Source organism: Zootoca vivipara, chromosome 6 (assembly GCF_965207765.1).
Source record: "Zootoca vivipara chromosome 6, rZooViv2.hap1.1, whole genome shotgun sequence".
NCBI lineage: Eukaryota > Metazoa > Chordata > Lepidosauria > Squamata > Lacertidae > Zootoca > Zootoca vivipara.
The window spans coordinates 82,159-102,844 of record NC_142589.1 but is presented as its reverse complement, the minus strand read 5'-3'; the positions used below and the strand labels follow the sequence as shown (position 1 = coordinate 102,844).

General features: G+C 46.6%; 1 protein-coding gene across 1 annotated transcript; it reads left to right on the top strand.

The window, feature by feature from the left end:
- Positions 1–2,363: 2,363 nt before the first annotated feature.
- Positions 2,364–14,801, top strand: LOC118086859 (small serum protein 5-like; the record flags this gene model as incomplete). Its single annotated transcript, XM_035118858.3, has 4 exons — positions 2,364–2,426; positions 3,808–3,901; positions 8,058–8,187; positions 13,272–14,801. Coding segments are annotated over 4 exons (396 nt in total), but the record flags the coding sequence as incomplete, so codon positions are not given.
- Between the last annotated feature and the right edge of the window lie 5,885 nt (positions 14,802–20,686).

Below are 20,686 nucleotides of genomic sequence, written 5' to 3'. Positions count from 1 at the left end.
CTCTCCAACCCTGGGATGTCTTGTTAACCCTTCTGCAACCCATGTTCTCCTCTAGGGGGAGAACCTGCTTTGTTATTATTATTTATTATTTATACCCCGCCCATTTGGCTGGGTTTCCCCAGCCACTCTTTTTGTTGCTATGGCCATTGGTTAATGTGAATAAAGTTTTATTTATTTATTTAAAACACAAAACACATATTAAAAACAGGAAGAGAAAAACAAAAGAAAAAAGAAAAATACTTCTCCCACCCACTGGACCTCTTGGGGAGGAGGCACATGAAGAAGGGCCTCAGAAGATGATTGTAGGGTCCGGTAGTGTCATGCTTTTGGGAATCAGACCCCTCCAACGATGGCAGCCAAGAGGCAGAGAAACAATGAAAGTTCTTACCAAGCAATTTATTCAATAATTCACAAAGAGCAACAAAGGAATGCAGTCTTCCCTAAATAATGGCATTGCTCCAAGTAAAGTCCCCTCCCCTCCAGGTCTCCCCTATTCTACGTCACTCCTGCATTGGCTAATTTGAGCTTTCTGCCTCTGAGCTCTCTGTTCTACTACTCTCAATGCCCACCTGGCCCTGGAAGGGGTGTGTCTGTCAGGAATCCTTTCCAAGGACACTGAGTCTGTCGGCTGTCTCTCCGCTGGTGCTGCTTATTCTTCCTGCTCTTTTTCTCCCAATATTTCCCAGCTTCTGCCCTCTGCAGCCTCTCAACTATGCCCTTTTCTAAATCTATACTGCCCTCCTGTTCTCAGGAAGGTTCAGGAGAAGGGGGGGTCCTCAGCATTCCTCCCCAGTCCAGCCCCTGACCGGTAGGTTCATATGGAGAGAATCAGTCCTTGGTATTGTGATCGTGAGCCATTTAAGGCTGGCAGGCAGCAAAACTGAACAATTAGAGCAGCAAGTGGGTGGATTCTGCATTTCTTCCTCCAGCACGACATATACAGCCCTTTCCAAAAACTCCTCTATGGCTAAAGCAACTGCCTGGCCAGGAGGTGGCAAAGGAGCCCGGCCCCTGGCACTCCTCCCTGCTTTTCAAAGGCCCCTGCCTACAAGAAAATGTCTCCTGCTCCTTTTTGTTAAGCCCTTCCATGGGCAGCAAAGCAAAGAGAAGGCAAATGGCAATGATACCTTTTAGGTCTCCCACTTTTTCAAAAGGCAGCCCAAGCAGGGGAAGTGAAATGGCCTCAACACTTCTCCCACCCTTTTGGATGATGCAAAAAGATGCCCAGGCTTCCAAGAGAGTTGCCACTCCTGCAAATCTTAGGAAGGAAAAGCAAAGAAGCTGTGATCCTACTTATGCTAATGGTAAGACATGCTGGACAATTTCTCCTCTCCCTGGAGAAATTCGAGGAAATCGCACTTTCTCTGCCCACAAATAGGCTGGAGGAATTTTAAATGCTGTTTCAAGTATTTCTGAAGAGGCTTCTGTTTGCCATTCTTCAAAATGAACGCAAACTAAAGTCTGAAGCAAATATTTTCTTCTCTCTAACTTTTTTTGTTGTTGACACATTAGTACACCAGAACTGCAACATGATGGAGCCAGACTCGTCAGCGTAATCTCTGGCCCCATATTTGCATACGTTTGGGAGGCAGATTCCCTGGAGTCACTTGCAAGGAACAGCCCCTGGAGAAGCAGCTGTGTCTTACCTGGAAGAATTTGTTCATCGAAAAGCCAGGATGGTAAGCAGAATTGTAATACTAATACTAATACGAATATGCTATCCAACTGGGTTGTCCCAGCTGCTCTGAGCAGCTTACAACAAATTATAGTTTTATGTGCTAGTGTATCCAACCGTTTCTTACGATTGGGTCTTGTAAAATGCTGGAAAAGTTGCAGTGGGAAGGCAGATTTACACGGATCAGCAGCGAAAGGATAAGGTGCTTGAACATTTCTCTGTCCTCTTTGACCTTTGGTCCATCTACTGCCTGCCCTGCATTCCTCCAGTGCTTGCTGACTTTTTATGCTTTGCTAATGGTTTCTTTGGAGACTTTGCAGAGGATCGTTGTCGCTTTCTGAGTGCAGGATTCAATTTTTCTTTGTGCGAACCTGGGGTCACACATGCACCAACACAGATTCTGACTATTTTGGAGTGGTAATTCTGCGCCATTTTTTTTAAAAAAATGCTCAGTCTCTCATTATTAGCCTCAATGCCAGTTTGCAGATGCCCATTTAATTGCAACACTATCTTGGTTTCCATTCCCCCTTCTCACAGACACACATAACACTTTCCCACTCCTAGTACCCACACAGTTCATTCATGTGCTTCTCTCTATCATGCATGCACACATATTGATGCACACACATCCCTGGATCACTCTGTTTTGCACACACAGAAATCTGTTTACACTGGAGTTGACCACTGACAGCCTCATAGCCGCATCCGTCAAGAGCAAAATAAATGTTCGGAGCAGCTGGACTGTTTGCAGGTATTCCAAAACACTCATCCTTATTTCAATCAACTGACTCTAGAATGTTCAGAGGGGCCTTGCAAATTATGCAGTACATTGTTTTCTCAGGATTTCCCCCCCCCCCCCGCATGCCAGATTTGTCAGGTTTCTGGGGGAATCTCTGTGTCTTGCAATTTAATGTAATTCTTTGAGGAAGGCCTGTACTCAGTCATAGGGCATCTGAAGGCCTCAGGTTCGACTCCTGGCATCTCCAGGTAGGGTTGGGAGAGACTACCTGCCAGAAACATAGAGCTGCTGCCAGTCAGTGTAGACAGTACTGAGCTAGATGGACCAATGGTTTGACTCAGTAAAAGGCAGCTCCCTATGTCCATATGATTCACCTTGTATACCCACCACTTTGCTCTAGACCAGTGGTTTTCTACCAGTGTGCCATGGCACCCTTGGGTGCCATGAATGATGCCCGGGGGGCCACGGGCAACACCGGCCTCTGTCCCTCTTTCCTTCCCTCCCTCCTCTGATGCCCTCTCATGTCTCTACCTCCCAAAGGCTTGCACAGCTGTTTGTTACAGCAGCCCTGGGTACAAGCTCCGCAGGTGAAAGGTGCCTCTGGGGCTGGCCACGGGCTGAGGTAGCCTCGGAGAAAGAAAGAAAGCGGGCAAGGGAAGCCAGCCAGCCAGCCTGCCAGCCCTTGCTATTGCAGCTGTGCAGAAAAGTCCCAGTGCCCTGTGGGGCAGTGTGAGGAGGCGTCTCTCTTTTGGGGCAGGGGGGAGCAGCTCAGAGACCAGGGGCGGCAGCAGCGACTGCTCAGAGGGCTCCCAAAAAGAGGGGAGGGTTGCTTGAAAAAGGGTGAGAGGCTGCCAGCTCTGCAGGCAAGGTGTGATGTAACTGGGCTCCTGAGCCGCACAGGAGTTCGCAGAAAGAATGTAGTTGGTCAAGGGAGCCATGGACTCAAAAAGGTTGAAAACCTCTGCTCAATTATCCCAAACTGTCTTTGACGCTGAAAAAAAAAGACAACTACCTGTACAGTATATATCAACTATTGTTTCTTGGGTAGCTCGTTGACAGTGCCAGATTTAGGGTGGTGTAGGCAGTTCCCCCACCCAGGTCTCCAAGCTGGGTGGGTGAAAAGTATTAATAAAAAAATCTGTATTTTTACGGGTACCTACTCAAAGTTAAACCCTGGGTTAATTTGTCTCTGCAACTATGGCGTAATGCACTTGAGAGCGTGCGCTGAATGGAAGGTGGGAGGAGGAAGGGTGCCAAATGAATCTTTGGGGTGCCAAATTTTGTCCTTGCTCAGGGCGCCATATTCCTAAAGTCTGCCCCTGCCACTGAGTGTAATGCCTTTTTGTGCATCTCAATGGAGCTGAAGTTCCTCCTCCTTGTGCTTGTTTTTCAGAAAGATCTCCTCAGCCTGACTGTCCTCTGTTTCAGCCTGGCTTCCTGCTGTGGATTCTGCTTCCAAGAAGTGCATAAAATAAGGGTTAGAAATGGTAAGGCTACAGTGGGAGATTGCTGGTCATGTAGGGTGGTCAATTTACTAAAGAAAGTCCTCTATGTCAGGGGCAGTTCTCTAGATGAAGAAGCCCTCTTTTGGAAGGAATGGCTGGTCCAAGACCAGTTCATAGAAAAAGCAGAGCCAGGGCCCTGAAGTTGCTCACCAACAATGAGCACCAAGGAAGCCAACTGGTTAGCCATACATATACATTGCATCTATACATATACACATGACCTGGAAGCTGTCTGCGGACAAACGCCTGCTCCCTCGGCCTATAGAGCAAGATGAGCGCCGCAACCCCAGAGTCGTCTGCGACTAGACCTAACAGACAGGGGTACCTTTATCTTTTTATACATATACAATAGCAGGTGCAGAGTTTGTGCAAATATGTGCCCTTTGTTAGTAATGTGTTTCCTCTTTTTTGTGATCCATTAGTGGCCACTGATTGATATCTCTTTATAGGAGTTAACTGTTAAATCAGGGGTCAGCAACCTTTTCCAGCCGTGGGCTGGTCCACCCTCCCTCAGACCTTGTGGAGGGCCGGACTATATTTTGGAAAAAAAAGTGAACAAATTCCTATGCCCCACAAATAACTCACAGGTGCATTTTAAATAAAAGCGCACATTCTACTCATGTAAAAACACTAGGCAGGCCATACAAATAACCCAGAGATGCATCTATATGTAAAAAAATGTAGGCATTGCGCACGGGGATGTAACAGCCTTTCTCCGTAACCGCTGAACTGTAATGTAACAAATATGGCCACAACATTCCATGCCCATCAGTGAGGGACCTGACATAATTTTTTCCCAAAAAAGCAAACTTTTCATACCTAAAATAATGATGAAACACACAAAAAAGTGGCGCCCAAATTAGACGTCACCAGCAGAAGCTCTGAAGACTCCAGCAGCATCCAATAGAAAGGCAGATCGCCCACTGCTGCCTGCAAAGCCGTGCCACCAGATGACATCACAAAATTCCACAGCAACCAACTGAAGGCCTTTTGCAGCAACAAGGCCCAACATTGCCAAGTGGAGGTAGGGGGCTGCCTGGGGGGTCCGAACAGGGGGCAGGGATAGGTAATGGGTAAGAACAGGGTGGGGGAAGACACAGGGATGAAACCTGCCCTCTCCACAGTATCTCGTCTTGGCTTTGCAGACTTAGGGGCCTGCCTGGGTAGGGGATGGGGGGGCCGAATAGGCCGCAGCATAGAATCAACTGAATATCGGCCTTTTACAGGGCCGTGCCTTTGGGTAGAATAAATGTTATTTCACATAACACACATGGGTAGGGGAGTCAGGGTTGGGACAGGGCAAAATTTTACAGAACACGAGCATTGGGGGAATGATTGTGTACAAAATGAACGGGTCACAGGGATAACCTGGGGGGCGGGTTGGATGGAGGAGAGGAGGGAAATCACAGGAGTAAGTGGGGGGGTTAGGGGAGGAGAGGGGGAAATCACAGGGATAAGCCGGGGTGGGGGGAAGAGGGGGTCATGAATCAGGACACAGTTGGGGGATTCACAGGGATGAGGGAGGGAGATGAGGATGAGGGGGGAATCACAGGGATAAGCCGAGGGGGTGAGGGGAGGATGGGGGAATTACAGGAATATGTCATGGATCGGCACAGGGTAGGGGAAATCACACAAATAACCCACAGCAACGCGTGGCAGGGCCAGGTAGTTTTAAATAAAAGAACACATTCTACTCATGCAAAAACATGCTGATTCCCAGACTGTCCGTGGGCTGGATTTAGAAGGCGATTGGGCCACATCCGGCCCACGGGCCTTAGTTTGCCTACCCCTGTTTTCCTGTTGATATAGAGATGCCCTTGAATGTGCTAAGGTCAGAGGCAGTGTGCCTCTGAACAGCACTTGCTGGGAATCACAATTAGGGAGAGTGCTGCTGCTGCTGCTGCTGCTGCTGCGCTCAGGTCCTGCTTGCGGGCTTTCCAGAAGCCAATCATGGGCTACCAGTGGCAGATCATGTCTCCACGCCACCCGGGGCAGGCGTGTGTGCGGGGTGAGGGTTAAAGGGTGAAGGACAAATGAAGCCCACCCCGCCCCCGCCAGAGTGACACCAGCCCCAAGTGGCATGGCTGTTGCACCCCCCTCTCCAGATATGAACCTTGTAAGGCTCTCACAAGGCTGGGATTGAAGGGTGCATGGTTGCTGCAACCTCACACCCCCCTCCCTGATCAGCCTTGCAAAGCTCAGATCGAGGGAGGGCAGCACAAGAAGGGCGCAACAGCCACGCCACGCCTGCATTGGGGCACCTGCTTCACGCCCCCTCAAAAACCTGCGCCCAGGGCCACGGCCCCTCTGGCTCTTCTTATACTCTCATGGTCTTATGAGTGCTTTGCATGGGAGAACCATCAAAGTTTGAGGAACACGTTCCCAGCAAGGCATTCAAGGAATTGCCGTTTGATGAGGATGCTGAGAATTATCACCCATTTGACTGGCGCTAAAGATCTGGCTGAAGCAGGGTACATTCTCTCTCTCTCTCTCTCTCTCTCTCTCTCTCTCTCTCTCTCTCTCTCTCTCTCTCTCTCTCCCTCCCTCCACCCCCAGAAGAAGAAGAAAAAACTGCTTGCATCCATTGTTGGACTACAACTCCTATCATCCTTAACAATTGGCCATGCTGACTGGGGCTGGTGGGAATTGCAGTCCAATGACATCTGGAGGGCACCACATTGGCTACTGCTGGAAGGGAGGATAGGAGATCTACTATAAGCATTCCCAGCCGCAGAGTTCATTTCACAATCCGCAGAGTTCATTTCTATTTATTTATTTATTTATTTATTTATTTATTTATTTATTTATTTAGACGAAGTGTTTAGCATTTGGAGAACCTGAGATCAAAATGTTTGCAGGTGTATTAATCATTTTATTGCTTGCTGGGCTCCTTTTGGAGAAAGGATGAGATATAAAGAAAATAAAAAATAAAATAAAATGATATGCAGGCTCTATTCTCCTCATTTTTAAAAAAGTGAAAAGCTTACCTACTCCCACCTTTCAATTATATTTTATTTTATCCGGAGTATTTGCTTTGCTCTCCTCTCTCTATTGAAAAAAATCCTATGAACATCAGTGGGAGTTCCTCTCTCCACATCTCTCTTTTCCCCATAGATCACTTTATTTTGGTCATTCCATTGCTTGCTGGTAGGTGGAGAGGCTTGGTGGAACCTTGACCTTTTCCGTTAGGCAAGAGTGGAAGATTGATGAGGCCCCCGCCCTGCACAATTCTTTAAGGTGCCAGATATTATCACCATGTCTCTTTGTGACTATGGCCTGGTTCAGATGCTCAGTGGCCCTGGCAGAATTGCCTGTGTCTGAGGCCACTGCCACTTCTCCTCCATGCTCCCTCACAAGGGGCAAACGAAGGAGCACGTGAGACATTGGTGCAACAGGCATCATTTTGAATACATTTATCTTGTGTTTGGTTTCCCTGGTTGAGGCTAACATGATAAAAAAGCAACAAGAGCTCCATGAAGGAAGAAGGGGAAAGTTTCTTTCTTGTTTCCTTTTCAAACAAAGAAACTCGTCTTATTTATCTAGCAAGTGTCCTTCATGCTTTCCATGACAGTATCTGTTTCACAGTTTAAGCCTGGGAATGTGGGAGCTATTATGTAGATTCCTGGTGACATAAGCCTTCTGTCATGAAACCAATTTCCCTTGCCTTAAAACCCCCTGGTGCCCAGGGGATTCCCGACACTGAGAGCATGTCATATATAAAAAATAGCTAGTAAATGATTGCATCACTTAGCAAGGAAGTGTATACTGTAGGCTGTGTTTAGAACCCCCCAACCTGATTCCCTTTTGCCTATCAGGTATTTAGTGGGGTGCATCTGAAAGGGGAAAAAGATTGGACCTTGTGCAAAGTGTGCAATTGCCAATCCTTCCCCTGCATGAAGATCTGCCGCAAGGAGATAAAAGTAAATGGCTAAATTGCACACTACTCAGAATATTCTTGCAAATATGACAAATGTGTATTCGTATCAGTCTATTCTCAAAGGCACAGGAGCTGGACCAAAAGAAAAAAAGAAAAAAGCAAGAGCTGGCAACCGTAATTACCTTTTCTGGGTTTCATTGCTACTCTGAGGTTGATGCTATTGCCGAGGAGATTGATGGGATTTCTTCTCCCTCACCCCAGGTGAACTCCTGCGTCCAAGTGAGTGTGCTGATATTTATGACGGGAGCAAGCATCCATTGGGAACTGCCTGGAATACAGCTGAGTGCATGCGATGTAAATGCAAGGAAGAAGGAATGGAATGCTGTGCCAGGTAGGCAAAAACCCTGAATGGCATTGGATTTTGAAATATACTCGGAGTCGAGAGTGAATTTCATGCTCTTTATTCAGCTCGTAGACATCAGGGAGAAGAAGAGAAGAAGAATGCCCTTTTCCCAAAACCATCTGCTTATATACATTATTTACACAATGGGCCTTGCGTGATTGGCTACTTCAGGGTTACACCTGTGGGCCAATCAGTTTGTGGATTGACTTCTGCCAGCAGCCTGATTGGCTGCTCCTGCAGGCCAATCAGGTTGTGGATTCACTTCCACCTGGAGTTGGATTGGGTGGCTCCTGCGGACCAATCAGACTGCTGATTCTGGATCCTATTGTTCTATGATTCAGCTCAGTACATAACACCCCTCGCCTCTAAGTTTCACTCCTGCCCGGGAAGTTGCATTCGTAGTCCCCAAGATCTGCTGGCCGCCTACGTGTGCGTTGTGGCCTGGGGTGTTCCTTGGTCAGGGGTTCTGGTTCTGGCTCGTGTTCCGGGGCTGCTGGCTGTGCCGGGGCTGTCTGGTCTGGCGCCACCGGCCCACTAGGTTGCGGCTCTGGTTCCGGTGTCCTTCCAGCCTCGGGGCGCCCCTCTGTGCCTACTGGTTCTGCTTCCCTTGCCCACCCCTCTCACTCTACAGGCCTCACTGCCCTGCTGTCCCCTTGGGACCCCTCTGTCCCGCTCTCCTCCCGGGTTCCCCCTGGGAATCGTTGCCGTAGCTGGTTGCAGTGGCGGCGCCAACATTGCCCCCCTTCCGTTAGTACCTCGTACGACACGGGACCGGTCACCCTGGTGACTGTGGTGGGTACCCTTTTGAAATTAGAGTATTACGTAGATAACTAGGAGTAGAAGCAACAGCAGCAGCCCCTCTCTCCCATTGCACATAGGGCAGGGCCTTTAGAACTGGGAGATCAACAGTAGGTGGCGCCAGAGCCAGCTAATTTTAGCTTTGCCTCCATGTTGCTTCCTGCCAAGTTTTACAAGGGCATGGCTGAGACAAAGGAGGAAGAAGCTTACAAGGAAGCGCCACTCCCTGGACCGGTTTGCAAGTAGGAAGGCAGGTTTGGTCAGACTGAGGTGGGTGCCCTAATGGACCAGCCTCCACCAGGCAGGGCAAAGAGCAGTTGGAAGGAGAGCTGGTAGCCCCCGTAGGCAGGTGGAGATTTCTACCATCATTGGAGAGACTAGCACATGCCCAGCTCTGACAATAATTTTGCATATGGGTCCAAATAGTTCCTTACTTAGTATTCCTCAAAAAAGAAACAACAAGCCCTGATACCCTCAGCAACATAGGAAGCTGCCTTATACAGAGTCAGACCATTGGTCCATTTACAGTAGCTCAGCACTGTCTGCCCTGGCTGGCACTGGCTTTGCAGGGTTTCAGGCAGGGGCCCAGGTAGGCAGGCCCTCCCTTGAGAACCCCACAACCTCTTTTAGTGTTCAAGTTCAAGCTCTGCTCCAGAAAGTACAAAGAGGGGTCTGAGCACAGGGCAGAGTCACTTTGCCTCACCATTGCAGAATAGTCCCTGGCCCCAAGCTAGTTGGGACTGTGTAGTTGACCACCAGCACTATGAATTGGGACCAGAAACAAACTGGAAGCCAATGCAACTGATGTAAGACCAGTATAACAGGGTCTAAAAAAACATACACCAGAAAGCAAAGCAACTGTTGCCGTTTGTCCAAAGCTGCACTTTCTGAACATTCTCCAGTGGCAGCTCCAGGTAAAGCATGTTGTATTGTAGTCATTGAGCCAGGAGGGGATGAGGTGATACACCAGCTGCAGGTGCGCAAAACGCTCCTGGGCACACCAGCCACCTAGGCATGCAGGAGGACATGCCTCGTCCTGGTCACTCCTTTCAAGTGATTTTGCCTCTCTGGAATGGGGCTTTGAACACAATGCCTCTTGTTGCCTGGAAAGAGGAAAGTTCTGGCTTCTGCCTGGCTGGAACACAGCCTGTGATACAAAGGAAAGAGCCCCACCCTTCGCTCTGCCCACTTGAGCCACCACTAACATGTCCCCCCCCACCCCAGAAATTGTGCACTAGGGAATGCAGCCCTCAACTCGAAAAGCGTTTGTGGCGATCAGCCTAAAGTTAGCCAGGTTATTAAGGGTTAATCCCAATCGCACTGTTAGAACCCAAGGGGGAGGGCTCTAGGAGAGTGTAAAAACCCCACCCCTGGAGTCAGTGAGGCAGTTGAAGTTGGTGGTTGAAGTTGGTTAGTTGAAGAGGGTTGGTCGGTTAGTGGGAGCTTGTGAGGTGGTTGGTTATCTGTAGAGAGAGCTGGTTTTAAATATTGAGGTGGAGAATAGATGGTGGAATATAGTCAGACAGGATACAGAGTTGTGAGTTTATTTACAAATATTTATTTAGTTGGCTTTAGCGGTAATAGGCCGGTAGAATCATATAATCATAGAATCATAGAGTTGGAAGAGACCACAAGGGCCATCCAGTCCAACCCCCTGCCAAGCAGGAAACACCATCAAAGCATTCCTGACAGATGGCTGTCAAGCCTCTGCTTAAAGACCTCCAAAGAAGGAGACTCCACCACACTCCTTGGCAGCAAATTCCACTGCCGAACAGCTCTTACTGTCAGGAAGTTCTTCCTAATGTTTAGGTGGAATTTTCTTTCTTGTAGTTTGAATCCGTTGCTCCGTGTCCGCTTCTCTGGAGCAGCAGAAAACAATCTTTCTCCCTCCTCTATATGACATCCTTTTATATATTTGAACATGGCTATCATATCACCCCTTAACCTTCTCTTCTCCAGGCTAAACATACCCAGCTCCCTAAGCCGTTCCTCATAAGGCATTGTTTCCAGGCCTTTGACCATTCTGGTTGCCCTCTTCTGGACACGTTCCAGCTTGTCAATATCCTTCTTGAACTGTGGTGCCCAGAACTGGACACAGTACTCCAGGTGAGGTCTGACCAGAGCAGAATACAGTGGTACTATTACTTCCCTTGATCTAGATGCTATACTCCTATTGATGCAGCCCAGAATTGCATTGGCTTTTTTAGCTGCTGCATCACACTGCTGACTCATGTCAAGTCTGTGGTCTACCAAGACTCCTAGATCCTTTTCACATGTACTGCTCTCAAGCCAGGTGTCTCCCATCCTATACTTGTGCCTTTCATTTTTTTTGCCCAAGTGTAGTACTTTACATTTCTCCTTGTTAAAATTCATCTTGTTTGCTTAGGCCCAGTTGTCTAATCTGTTAAGGTCATTCTGAAGTGTGATCCTGTCCTCTGGGGTATTAGCCACCCCTCCCAATTTGGTGTCATCTGCAAACTTGCTCAGGATGCCCTCAAGCCCATCATCCAAGTCATTGATAAAGATGTTGAACAAGACTGGGCCCAAGACAGAACCCTGTGGCACCCCACTAGTCACTACTCTCCAGGATGAGGAGGAGCCATTTATATTTAGAGGTAATAGGCCGGTAAAGGTCATTTCACACGCTAGCAGGTAATAGGTCATTTCACACGCTAAAGGTAATAGGTCATTTCACACGCTAGCAAGGTTATGCTTAAAATTCTACAAGGCAGACTTAGGCAGTATGTGGATCGAGAACTCCCAGAAGTGCAAGCTGGATTTCGAAAGGGCAGAGGAACCAGAGACCAAATAGCAAACATGCGCTGGATTATGGAGAAAGCTAGAGAGTTCCAGAAAAACGTCTACTTCTGCTTCATTGACTATGCAAAAGCCTTTGACTGTGTCGACCACAGCAAACTATGGCAAGTTCTTAAAGAAATGGGAGTGCCTGATCACCTCATCTGTCTCCTGAGAAATCTCTATGTGGGACAAGAAGCTACAGTTAGAACTGGATATGGAACAACTGATTGGTTCAAAATTGGGAAAGGAGTACGACAAGGTTGTATATTGTCTCCCTGCTTATTTAACTTATATGCAGAATTCATCATGCGAAAGGCTGGACTAGATGAATCCCAAACCGGAATTAAGATTGCCGGAAGAAATATCAACAACCTCAGATATGCAGATGACACAACCTTGATGGCAGAAAGTGAGGAGGAATTAAAGAACCTTTTAATGAGGGTGAAAGAGGAGAGCGCAAAATATGGTCTGAAGCTCAACATCAAAAAAACCAAGATCATGGCCACTGGTCCCATCACCTCCTGGCAAATAGAAGGGGAAGAAATGGAGGCAGTGAGAGATTTTACTTTCTTGGGCTCCTTGATCACTGCAGATGGTGACAGCAGTCACGAAATTAAAAGACGCCTGCTTCTTGGGAGAAAAGCAATGACAAACCTAGACAGCATCTTAAAAAGCAGAGACATCACCTTGCCGACAAAGGTCCGTATAGTTAAAGCTATGGTTTTCCCAGTAGTGATATATGGAAGTGAGAGCTGGACCATAAAGAAGGCTGATCGCCGAAGAATTGATGCTTTTGAATTATGGTGCTGGAGGAGACTCTTGAGAGTCCCATGGACTGCTAGAAGATCAAACCTATCCATTCTTAAGGAAATCAGCCCTGAGTGCTCCCTGGAAGGACAGATCCTGAAGCTGAGGCTCCAATACTTTGGCCACCTCATGAGAAGAGAAGACTCCCTGGAAAAGACCCTGATGTTGGGAAAGATGGAGGGCACAAGGAGAAGGGGACGACAGAGGACAAGATGGTTGGACAGTGTTCTCGAAGCTACGAACATGAGTTTGACCAAACTGCGGGAGGCAGTGCAAGACAGGAGTGCCTGGCGTGCTATGGTCCATGGGGTCACGAAGAGTCGGACACGACTAAACGACTAAACAACAACAAGGCCGGTAAAGGAAACATCTGTCAGTTGGAACATTCTAAGATTTATTCTGTAACCAATACGCTTATGTACGCACAATAAAGCAACAACGTTTTATTTTTACCTTACCCTGGTCTGAAGTGTTTTGAGTGTCAGGAGATATTTATTTTGTCGTTGGCACATCATCAATAGACCATAAAACATCCGGAGGTGATGTGCAGGTCAGGGTGACCGCGACAGCGTTCTCCACCCTGTTGTAAATCCTTATTGAGTAGCTTTATGAAAACGTCATAAATGATTTAAAAATAAAATAAATGTTTTTCTTTTCTTTTTTTTCAGATATGGTGGCATTCTAGATGTTGTAGGATGCAAAGCAGTGATTGATCCAGTAACCTGCCAGTATAAGTTATATAAGCTTGATGACCCCACAACGCTGTGTGCCTATTAATTTTCAGAGGGTCATGGCAGTGTCCTCCCCAGGAGTTCACTGTCTTTTGAGATGGCCCCTGGACAGACCCACTTTGGGGACTGTTTTAAGCCTCACCATCCATGTGTCTCACCTGCCAAACAGCAAAGCAAGGGACCGGCTTGAATTTCATATTAACTTAATGCTTGCTAAATGCTAAAACAACAGCAGCAGATTCTCACTCCCAGTAGAGCATATAAGTGATCTTAAATTGTGGGGACAGAGGATGGCTTTCATCCCCCCCAGGGCCAGTGAGGGAGCGGCCAGAGGGACAAAGTTGGTGCAGCAATAGATGTGAACCTGACCTTTGTACCACAGGCCACATTCCAGCCCCACAAATCCAGGGTGTCTCTCCCATCTTCCCCACATATCTCTCCATCCAAACAACCAAAAGGCAGGATCACAGTTCAGACTCACATTCTTGCAGATCAAAGCATTTGAAGAGGGGGCAGAGCAGGGCCAGAGAGGGCGTAGCCCAGGCATGTCAAACCTGCGGCCCTCCAGATGTTTTGGCCTACAACTCCCATGATCCCTAGCTAGCAGGACCAGTGGTTGGGGAAGATGGGAATTGTAGTCCAAAACATCTGGAGGGCCGCAGGTTTGACATGCCTGGCGTAGCCTGAGAAGGAGACAGGATTAGGGGAGACCCTGACATGGGGACAGATAGTGAGGCCTCCAGGGTTGCCTGAATCTCCCAGGTCTGCAGACCCACCACCACCACCTAAGGAACACTGGCACCATTGGTCACCAGATATAAAACATAAACAGACTTTATCACAGAAGAACATCTTGGAAACATTTTCATAGTCTGACTAAGACAAACTGGCAGGTACATGTTAGGACACCTACAGCAAATTCCTTTGCATGTTTACTTGGAAGTAAGCCCCCCTCTGCTCCTTGTGGTGGAAGTAAAGAGAGTTGGACCTGATTTCACAGCTCTCTGTGCAGAAGAGCACATTCCTCTGTGGCCTACACTCATGCCTGATGCCTTCCTGTTTCTTTGCTACTTGAATAAAACAACCTGATTTGTGTTTCAAGGCAGCCTTCTGCAACCTCCAATCTGTCTTGTAGGCTACAACTCCCAAGAGCCCTAGTCAGAATAGCCATGCTGACAGGGGCTGATGGGAGTTGTAGTTAGCAATACATCTGGAAGAGGAGATAAAAGCCAACCTTGCCATGTTGTTTCAGCTGTAGCAGGAGAATGAAAGCAAATCCCCACCCTATAGTTAAAGCACATTCAATGCACACAGCTGCCCCCCAAGAATCCTGGGAACTGTAGTTTCCCCCCCCCCTCACAGAGCTATACAGTAGGACACTGGAAAAGAAGCAAAGAAAATAAAGGGACTGTCTGGATGCTGTTATGTTTCTCATTTCTCTGGTGAACGAATAAAAGCTAATCTTCACACGGCTCTCCATTGATATCCTTTCTTTAAAATGTTACTGTCATTTGATAGTTTCATCACTGCAGCTATTTTCCATGCTGTTTATGCCATGAGTAATCAAGTCACACCAAACATATTTTAGTTGCACGCACATTTATCCATTAACCCATTTCCCTGTCTTTCACAATATTCAGATTGCATGCTTCAGGATGGAGAAGCAGTTCAAAACACCTGGAAGGCAATGAAACTGAGATGCAGAGATACCTCCTTGAGTAGCTGTCCTACCCAAGGCAAAACACCCATGGGGAAATTGTCTCAAGGCAGCACCGCGCTAGAGTGCACCCATCACAGAGTATTGGGCTGGCTGCACATTAGCCTTGCTTTGTTTTTAAGTAAGCACTCCAAATCGAAGAACCAGTGGGACTATGCACGTGTCAGAAGTTCACATTAGGCTCACTAACACGAACCATTCATGTAGTACTTGTTAGGGGAACAGGAGAGGGGCTGTCACTAGTACAACCATTTGAGAGCACATTAGAAATAGTGGCATACGAAGGGCAGAGCAATCCTTCCTTCCCCATCCTAATACCCAACCCAATGCTTGCAGGGGTTAGGATTCAGTGGAGGTGCTCCTCCCCTTCACTGGGGGGAGCAGGGGAGCCAGCAGCGGAGGAGGAGGCACCTTCAAAGAGGTGCCAATCTGCCAAAAGTGGGGAAGAGTTGCATGCAGCCTCTGGTCAGATTACCACTGGCAACAGCTGCTGCAAAATGGGGCAGGGCAGGTGATGGATCAGCTGCATACAAACTACTGTATGTTCATTTCCTGGGCAGGAGCCCAATCCAGACTGGATTAACCAAGGAACTGGTGCAGTGAAAAGGGAACAATATATATACACACTTCCTTCTCTCTCTCCTTCTCTCTCTCTCCTTCTCTCTCTCTCTCTCTCTCTCTCTCTCTCTCTCTCTCACACACACACACACACACACACACACACACACTCCTGCTGTGGATGTAGTGGAGAATCCTCCATGGCTTGCCTTCCTGGTTAGACAGGAAATGCACTGTAAATGCAAACGGATCTGGAGATGTTGTAGAGCTGTATTGAACAAAACTGAGAGGCAGTTTTTAAAACTAGGATTAGGATAATGAAAGACCACAATCTGTGTTGTGTGTGGTAGCAGCCAAAGCAGCCTTCCAAACACTGCCCTGGGACAACTGGAATTCTATCCTGAGGAAAGTGTTGCCAAACGAAGTGAATTTGAACAACCCCCTTTCTAAAATCTGGCTTTCCAAAGACACTGTGTTGGTGGCAGATCCTTGACTAGAACGGATGGACTGGGAGTCAGAGAGGACAGGGAATGTTTCTGAAGCCCATTTTAGCAAGACCAAATATAGTTGCATCATCACAACAACCTTTACAGCATTTCCATGGAGGACAGATTAAAGATTTGGATATCTGACCTTACTGAAACACAAAAACATTAGTTGACTTTCTAGTTTTGCTGTGCAGGTGGAAAGTCTTCTTGGTGAGAAATGGCTCCTAAAGGAAAGGAGTGTTCTATGGTAACGGCAACAAGGAATCTACTATCCACCCCATTTATAAAAGGAGGAGAAGCCGAATGAAGGAAAATGCCTTTTTAAGCAGAGGTTGGATGGTCATCTGTCATGGGTGCTTTGGTTGAGATTCCTGTGATATCATTCTTATTAGTGGATGCAGAGGCCAATAAAGAAGATGCCTACAGAGGCAAAATGTACCGGACTTCTGCTGCCAACTGATGGTGCCTTTCTTCCAACCCCTTCACTTACCTGAAAGAGAGAGAGAGAGAGAGAGAGAGAGAGAGAGAGAGAGAGAGAGAGAGAGAGAGAGAGAGAGAGAAGCCATTCCTGAATGCATAGAATAGTCTCAGCAGGGGTGATAGCCAGTTTCCTGAGAATGGAAGTCAGTTTCTTATTATGGCTTCACTATTGTCCTTAAGCTTCTAAAGGCTTTGCAAGATCATTAACAGGTGATTTTTCAACCTTTCAGAAAAGCAGAAGTTTCAGAAATAAGAAGCAGCTGAAATACTGTGCAATGACATGTACAAGACACACACTGACTGAGGTTGCTCATGCATGCCATGCAGGCACAAGGGTGGTGTCCTTGTGGGGTCCATTGCTCACTAAAAAGCACCTCCTTTGGGGGGAAGAGCTGCAGCTCAGCACCAGATGGGACATCTGTCAATTTCATTTTCCCTCAGGTTCTCATTTTCCCAAGCCTCAATTTCGTCTTCCACATGTTAGGGAGATTCCTGGTTAGGCTGGTCAGTTTACTGAGGACCGCCCTCTATTCTGCCCACAAGGCTCTATGCACCCTTGCAAGGGGCAGATTTAGGAGCATGTGAGACTTCTTTACAAGCAGCAACCATCTTGAATACTGTAATAGATCTGTGGTGCTAAATGTTTAGGTACAGTAGTACCTCGGTTTTTGAACGTAATCCGTTCCAGAAGATCGTTTGAGTTCTGAAACGTTCAAAAACTGAAAACTCAGTAGCCGATAGCTAGGCCTCAGGATCTTGCCCTCAGTGGAAGCCATATGGCATGTTCGACTTCCGAGGCATGTTTGAAAACTGAAGCATTTATTTCTGGGTTTACGGCGTTCGATAAGCAAAATCCTCATCAACGGAGAAGTTCGAAAACTGAGGTACCACTGTATAGTAAATATTAGGATTTAATTAGAACTTCTTTGTTATAACTGGAATATGTTATAAGACAGCCTCAATGTGTCTTAGAAATGAGGCTATACAAGGGGTTTGAAGTGTTCAATTAGTGTTTATGTGTAAAGACCATTTGAGATCCATGGATATTGGAATGTGTGTACCTGCTTGAGTATCAGCAATTAGCATGTGAAGAGTTAATTAATCTATGTAAATGTCCTAAATGTGTACCAGTCTGTAATCCTACTCAATCAACAAGTGTTGATGAACTCAGGGGAACTCCTTTGTTACGAGACATCTGTGGGGATTAATCATTAGTACTGAAATCTTGGCCCTGTTTCCATATGTAAGGTGAGCATTCCAGTTCTCATTTATATGTGGTACATTTATGGCACCAAAATTGTGTCCCTGGGTCTTCAGTTTCTCATCTTGCTAATGAGACTGTAATCTCTGCATTGGGCAGAGTTGTACCAAATATTCTGGAAGAACAAGAACCAGGGCTTTTCCTTGTAGACCAATGTTTAACTCATACTGCCCAGAAAATTTCCTGGAGAGTGTGTTGCTCAAGGTGGGTGATGTCTAGTCAAAGTCATAATTCCTGTGTGCTCCTTTAAAAAAAAGTAAGCCATTTACAAGGGGTATACATTCTCTTTGGAAGAATCCCAAATTGAAGTGAGCCAGTTGAGAGAGTCAGAAGCTGCCAAAAGTGAAGGGGGTTCCCCTCTGAATAGGTCTGTGCTGAATTCCAGAAGGTTTATGTTCCCCAAAATTTAAGACCTATTGCAGTTTTCTCAGATGAAAGCAACATTCCCTCCTATGTTCTCCAACAAAATGCCAGGGAGTGAGGATGGAAAGGACGGGGTGAAGTTTTATAACAGACAAATTTAGCTTCTAATTACAGGGAATGGTTTTACCAAGACTCTCCAATCACAGTGCTTTTGGGAATGATATGGAAGCAACATATCAGAAAAGAGCAACGTTTATGATGCATGCCATTTTCATGCACATTATGCACAAAACTATGGTGTGTGTATAAAGTGAATCCTTTTTTATCCTCCTACAATTCAACTTTAAAGGCACTTAGCACAACCACCCGCCACAGTTGTGGAGACCAGTGGGAAAGGGTAAGAAAAAACGGCAATTGCGCTCATTTCACACTCTAGCAAGGTTATGCTTAAAATTCTACAAGGCAGGCTGAAGCAGTATGTGGACCGAGAACTCACAGAAGTGCGAGCTGGATTTCAAAGGAGCAGAGGAACCAGAGACCAAATTGCAAACATGTGATGGATTATGGAGAAAGCTAGAGAGTTCCAGAAAAATATATACTTCTGCTTCATTGACTACGCAAAAGCATTTGACTGTGTCGACCACAGCAAACTATGGCAAGCTCTTAAAGAAATGGGAGTGCCTGATCACCTCATCTGTCTCCTGAGAAATCTCTATGGGGGACAAGAAGCTACAGTTAGAACTGGACATGGAATAACTGATTGGTTCAGAATTGGGAAAGGAGTACGACAAGGCTGTATATTGTCTCCCAGCTTATTTAACTTATATGCAGAATTCATCATGCGAAAGGCTGGACTGGATGAATCCCAAAATGGAATTCGGATTGCCAGAAGAAATATCAACAACCTCAGGTATGCAGATGACACAACCTTGATGGCAGAAAGTGAGGAGGAATTAAAGAACCTTTTAATGAGAGTGAAAGAGGAGAGTGCAAAATATAGAATCATAGAATCATAGAGTTGGAAGAGACCACAAGGGCTATCCAGTCCAACCCCCTGCCAAGCAGGAAACACCATATGGTCTGAAGCTCAACATCAAAAAAACTAAGAGCATGGCCACTGGTCCCATCACCTCCTGGCAAATAAAAGGAGAATAAATGGAGGCAGTGAGAGATTTTACTTTCTTGGGTTCCACGGTTGCTGCAGATGGTGACAGCAGTCACAAAATTAAAAGACACCTGCTTCTTGGGAGAAAAGCAATGACAAACCTAGACAGCATCTTCAAAAGCAGAGACATCACCTTGCCGACAAAGGTCCGTATAGTTAAAGCTATGGTTTTCCCAGTACTGATGTATGAAAGTGAGAGCTGGACCATAAAGAAGGCTGATCGTCGAAGAATTGACACTTTTGAATTATGGTGCTGGAGGAGACTCTTGAGAGTCCCATGGACTGCAAGATCAAACCTATCCATTCTGAAGGAAATCAGCCCTGAGTGCTCACTGGAAGGACAGATCCTGAAGCTGAGGCTCCAATACTTTGGCCACCTCATGAGAAGAGAAGACTCCCTGGAAAAGACCCTGATGTTGGGAAAGATGGAGGGCACAAGGAGAAGGGGATGATAGAGGATGAGATGGTTGGACAGTGTTCTCGAAGCTACGAACATGAGTCTGGCAAAACTGCGGGAGGCAGTGGAAGACAGGAGTGCCTGGCGTGCTGTGGTCCATGGGGTCACGAAGAGTCGGACACGACTAAACGACTAAACAACAACAACAACAACTGCAGTTTCATTTTTAAAAACCTAAATTAGTTTACAGCATGCACACGCACACACATACACACATTCCCATCAGTTTTGCCTTATACAATATAGTTTTGTATGTTATCTTTGGTAACAATTTTGTATGTTATTTTTGTAGATGTGGCAAATAGGAGTCATCTAAATTTGTGTTTCTCCAACACAAAGTTAGATGACTCACTCCTTCTCGCCATGTTGCCTTTGAAAAGGTTAATAAGTTAAGTTCACATTAAATTGCAAAACAACTCAAATTTCTTCCCCATCCACATAAGAGGAGATGGTTCCGTCTGCGCTCCAGTCATTCACATAGCACCTTGAATTAGCCTCTCAGACTTTTTCTGCTTATATAAATGTGGTGGATAGTTAATTCCTTGCTGGCATTATCACAGAGAACTGCTTTAAGAGCAGTATTTCTTACTTAGTTTCACTAAGGTCTCCTTTGATGTGGTCTGCATAGACTTTCTATAAAGATTTTGATGGTTGTTGTTGCTGTTGTTTAGTCATTTAGTCGTGTCCGACTCTTCGTGACCCCATGGACCAGAGCACGCCAGGCACTCCTGTCTTGCACTGCCTCCCGCAGTTTGGTCAAACTCATGTTCGTAGCTTCGAGAACACTGTCCAACCATCTTGTCCTCTGTTGTCCCCTTCTCCTAGTGCCCTCAATCTTTCCCAACATCAGGGTCTTTTCCAAG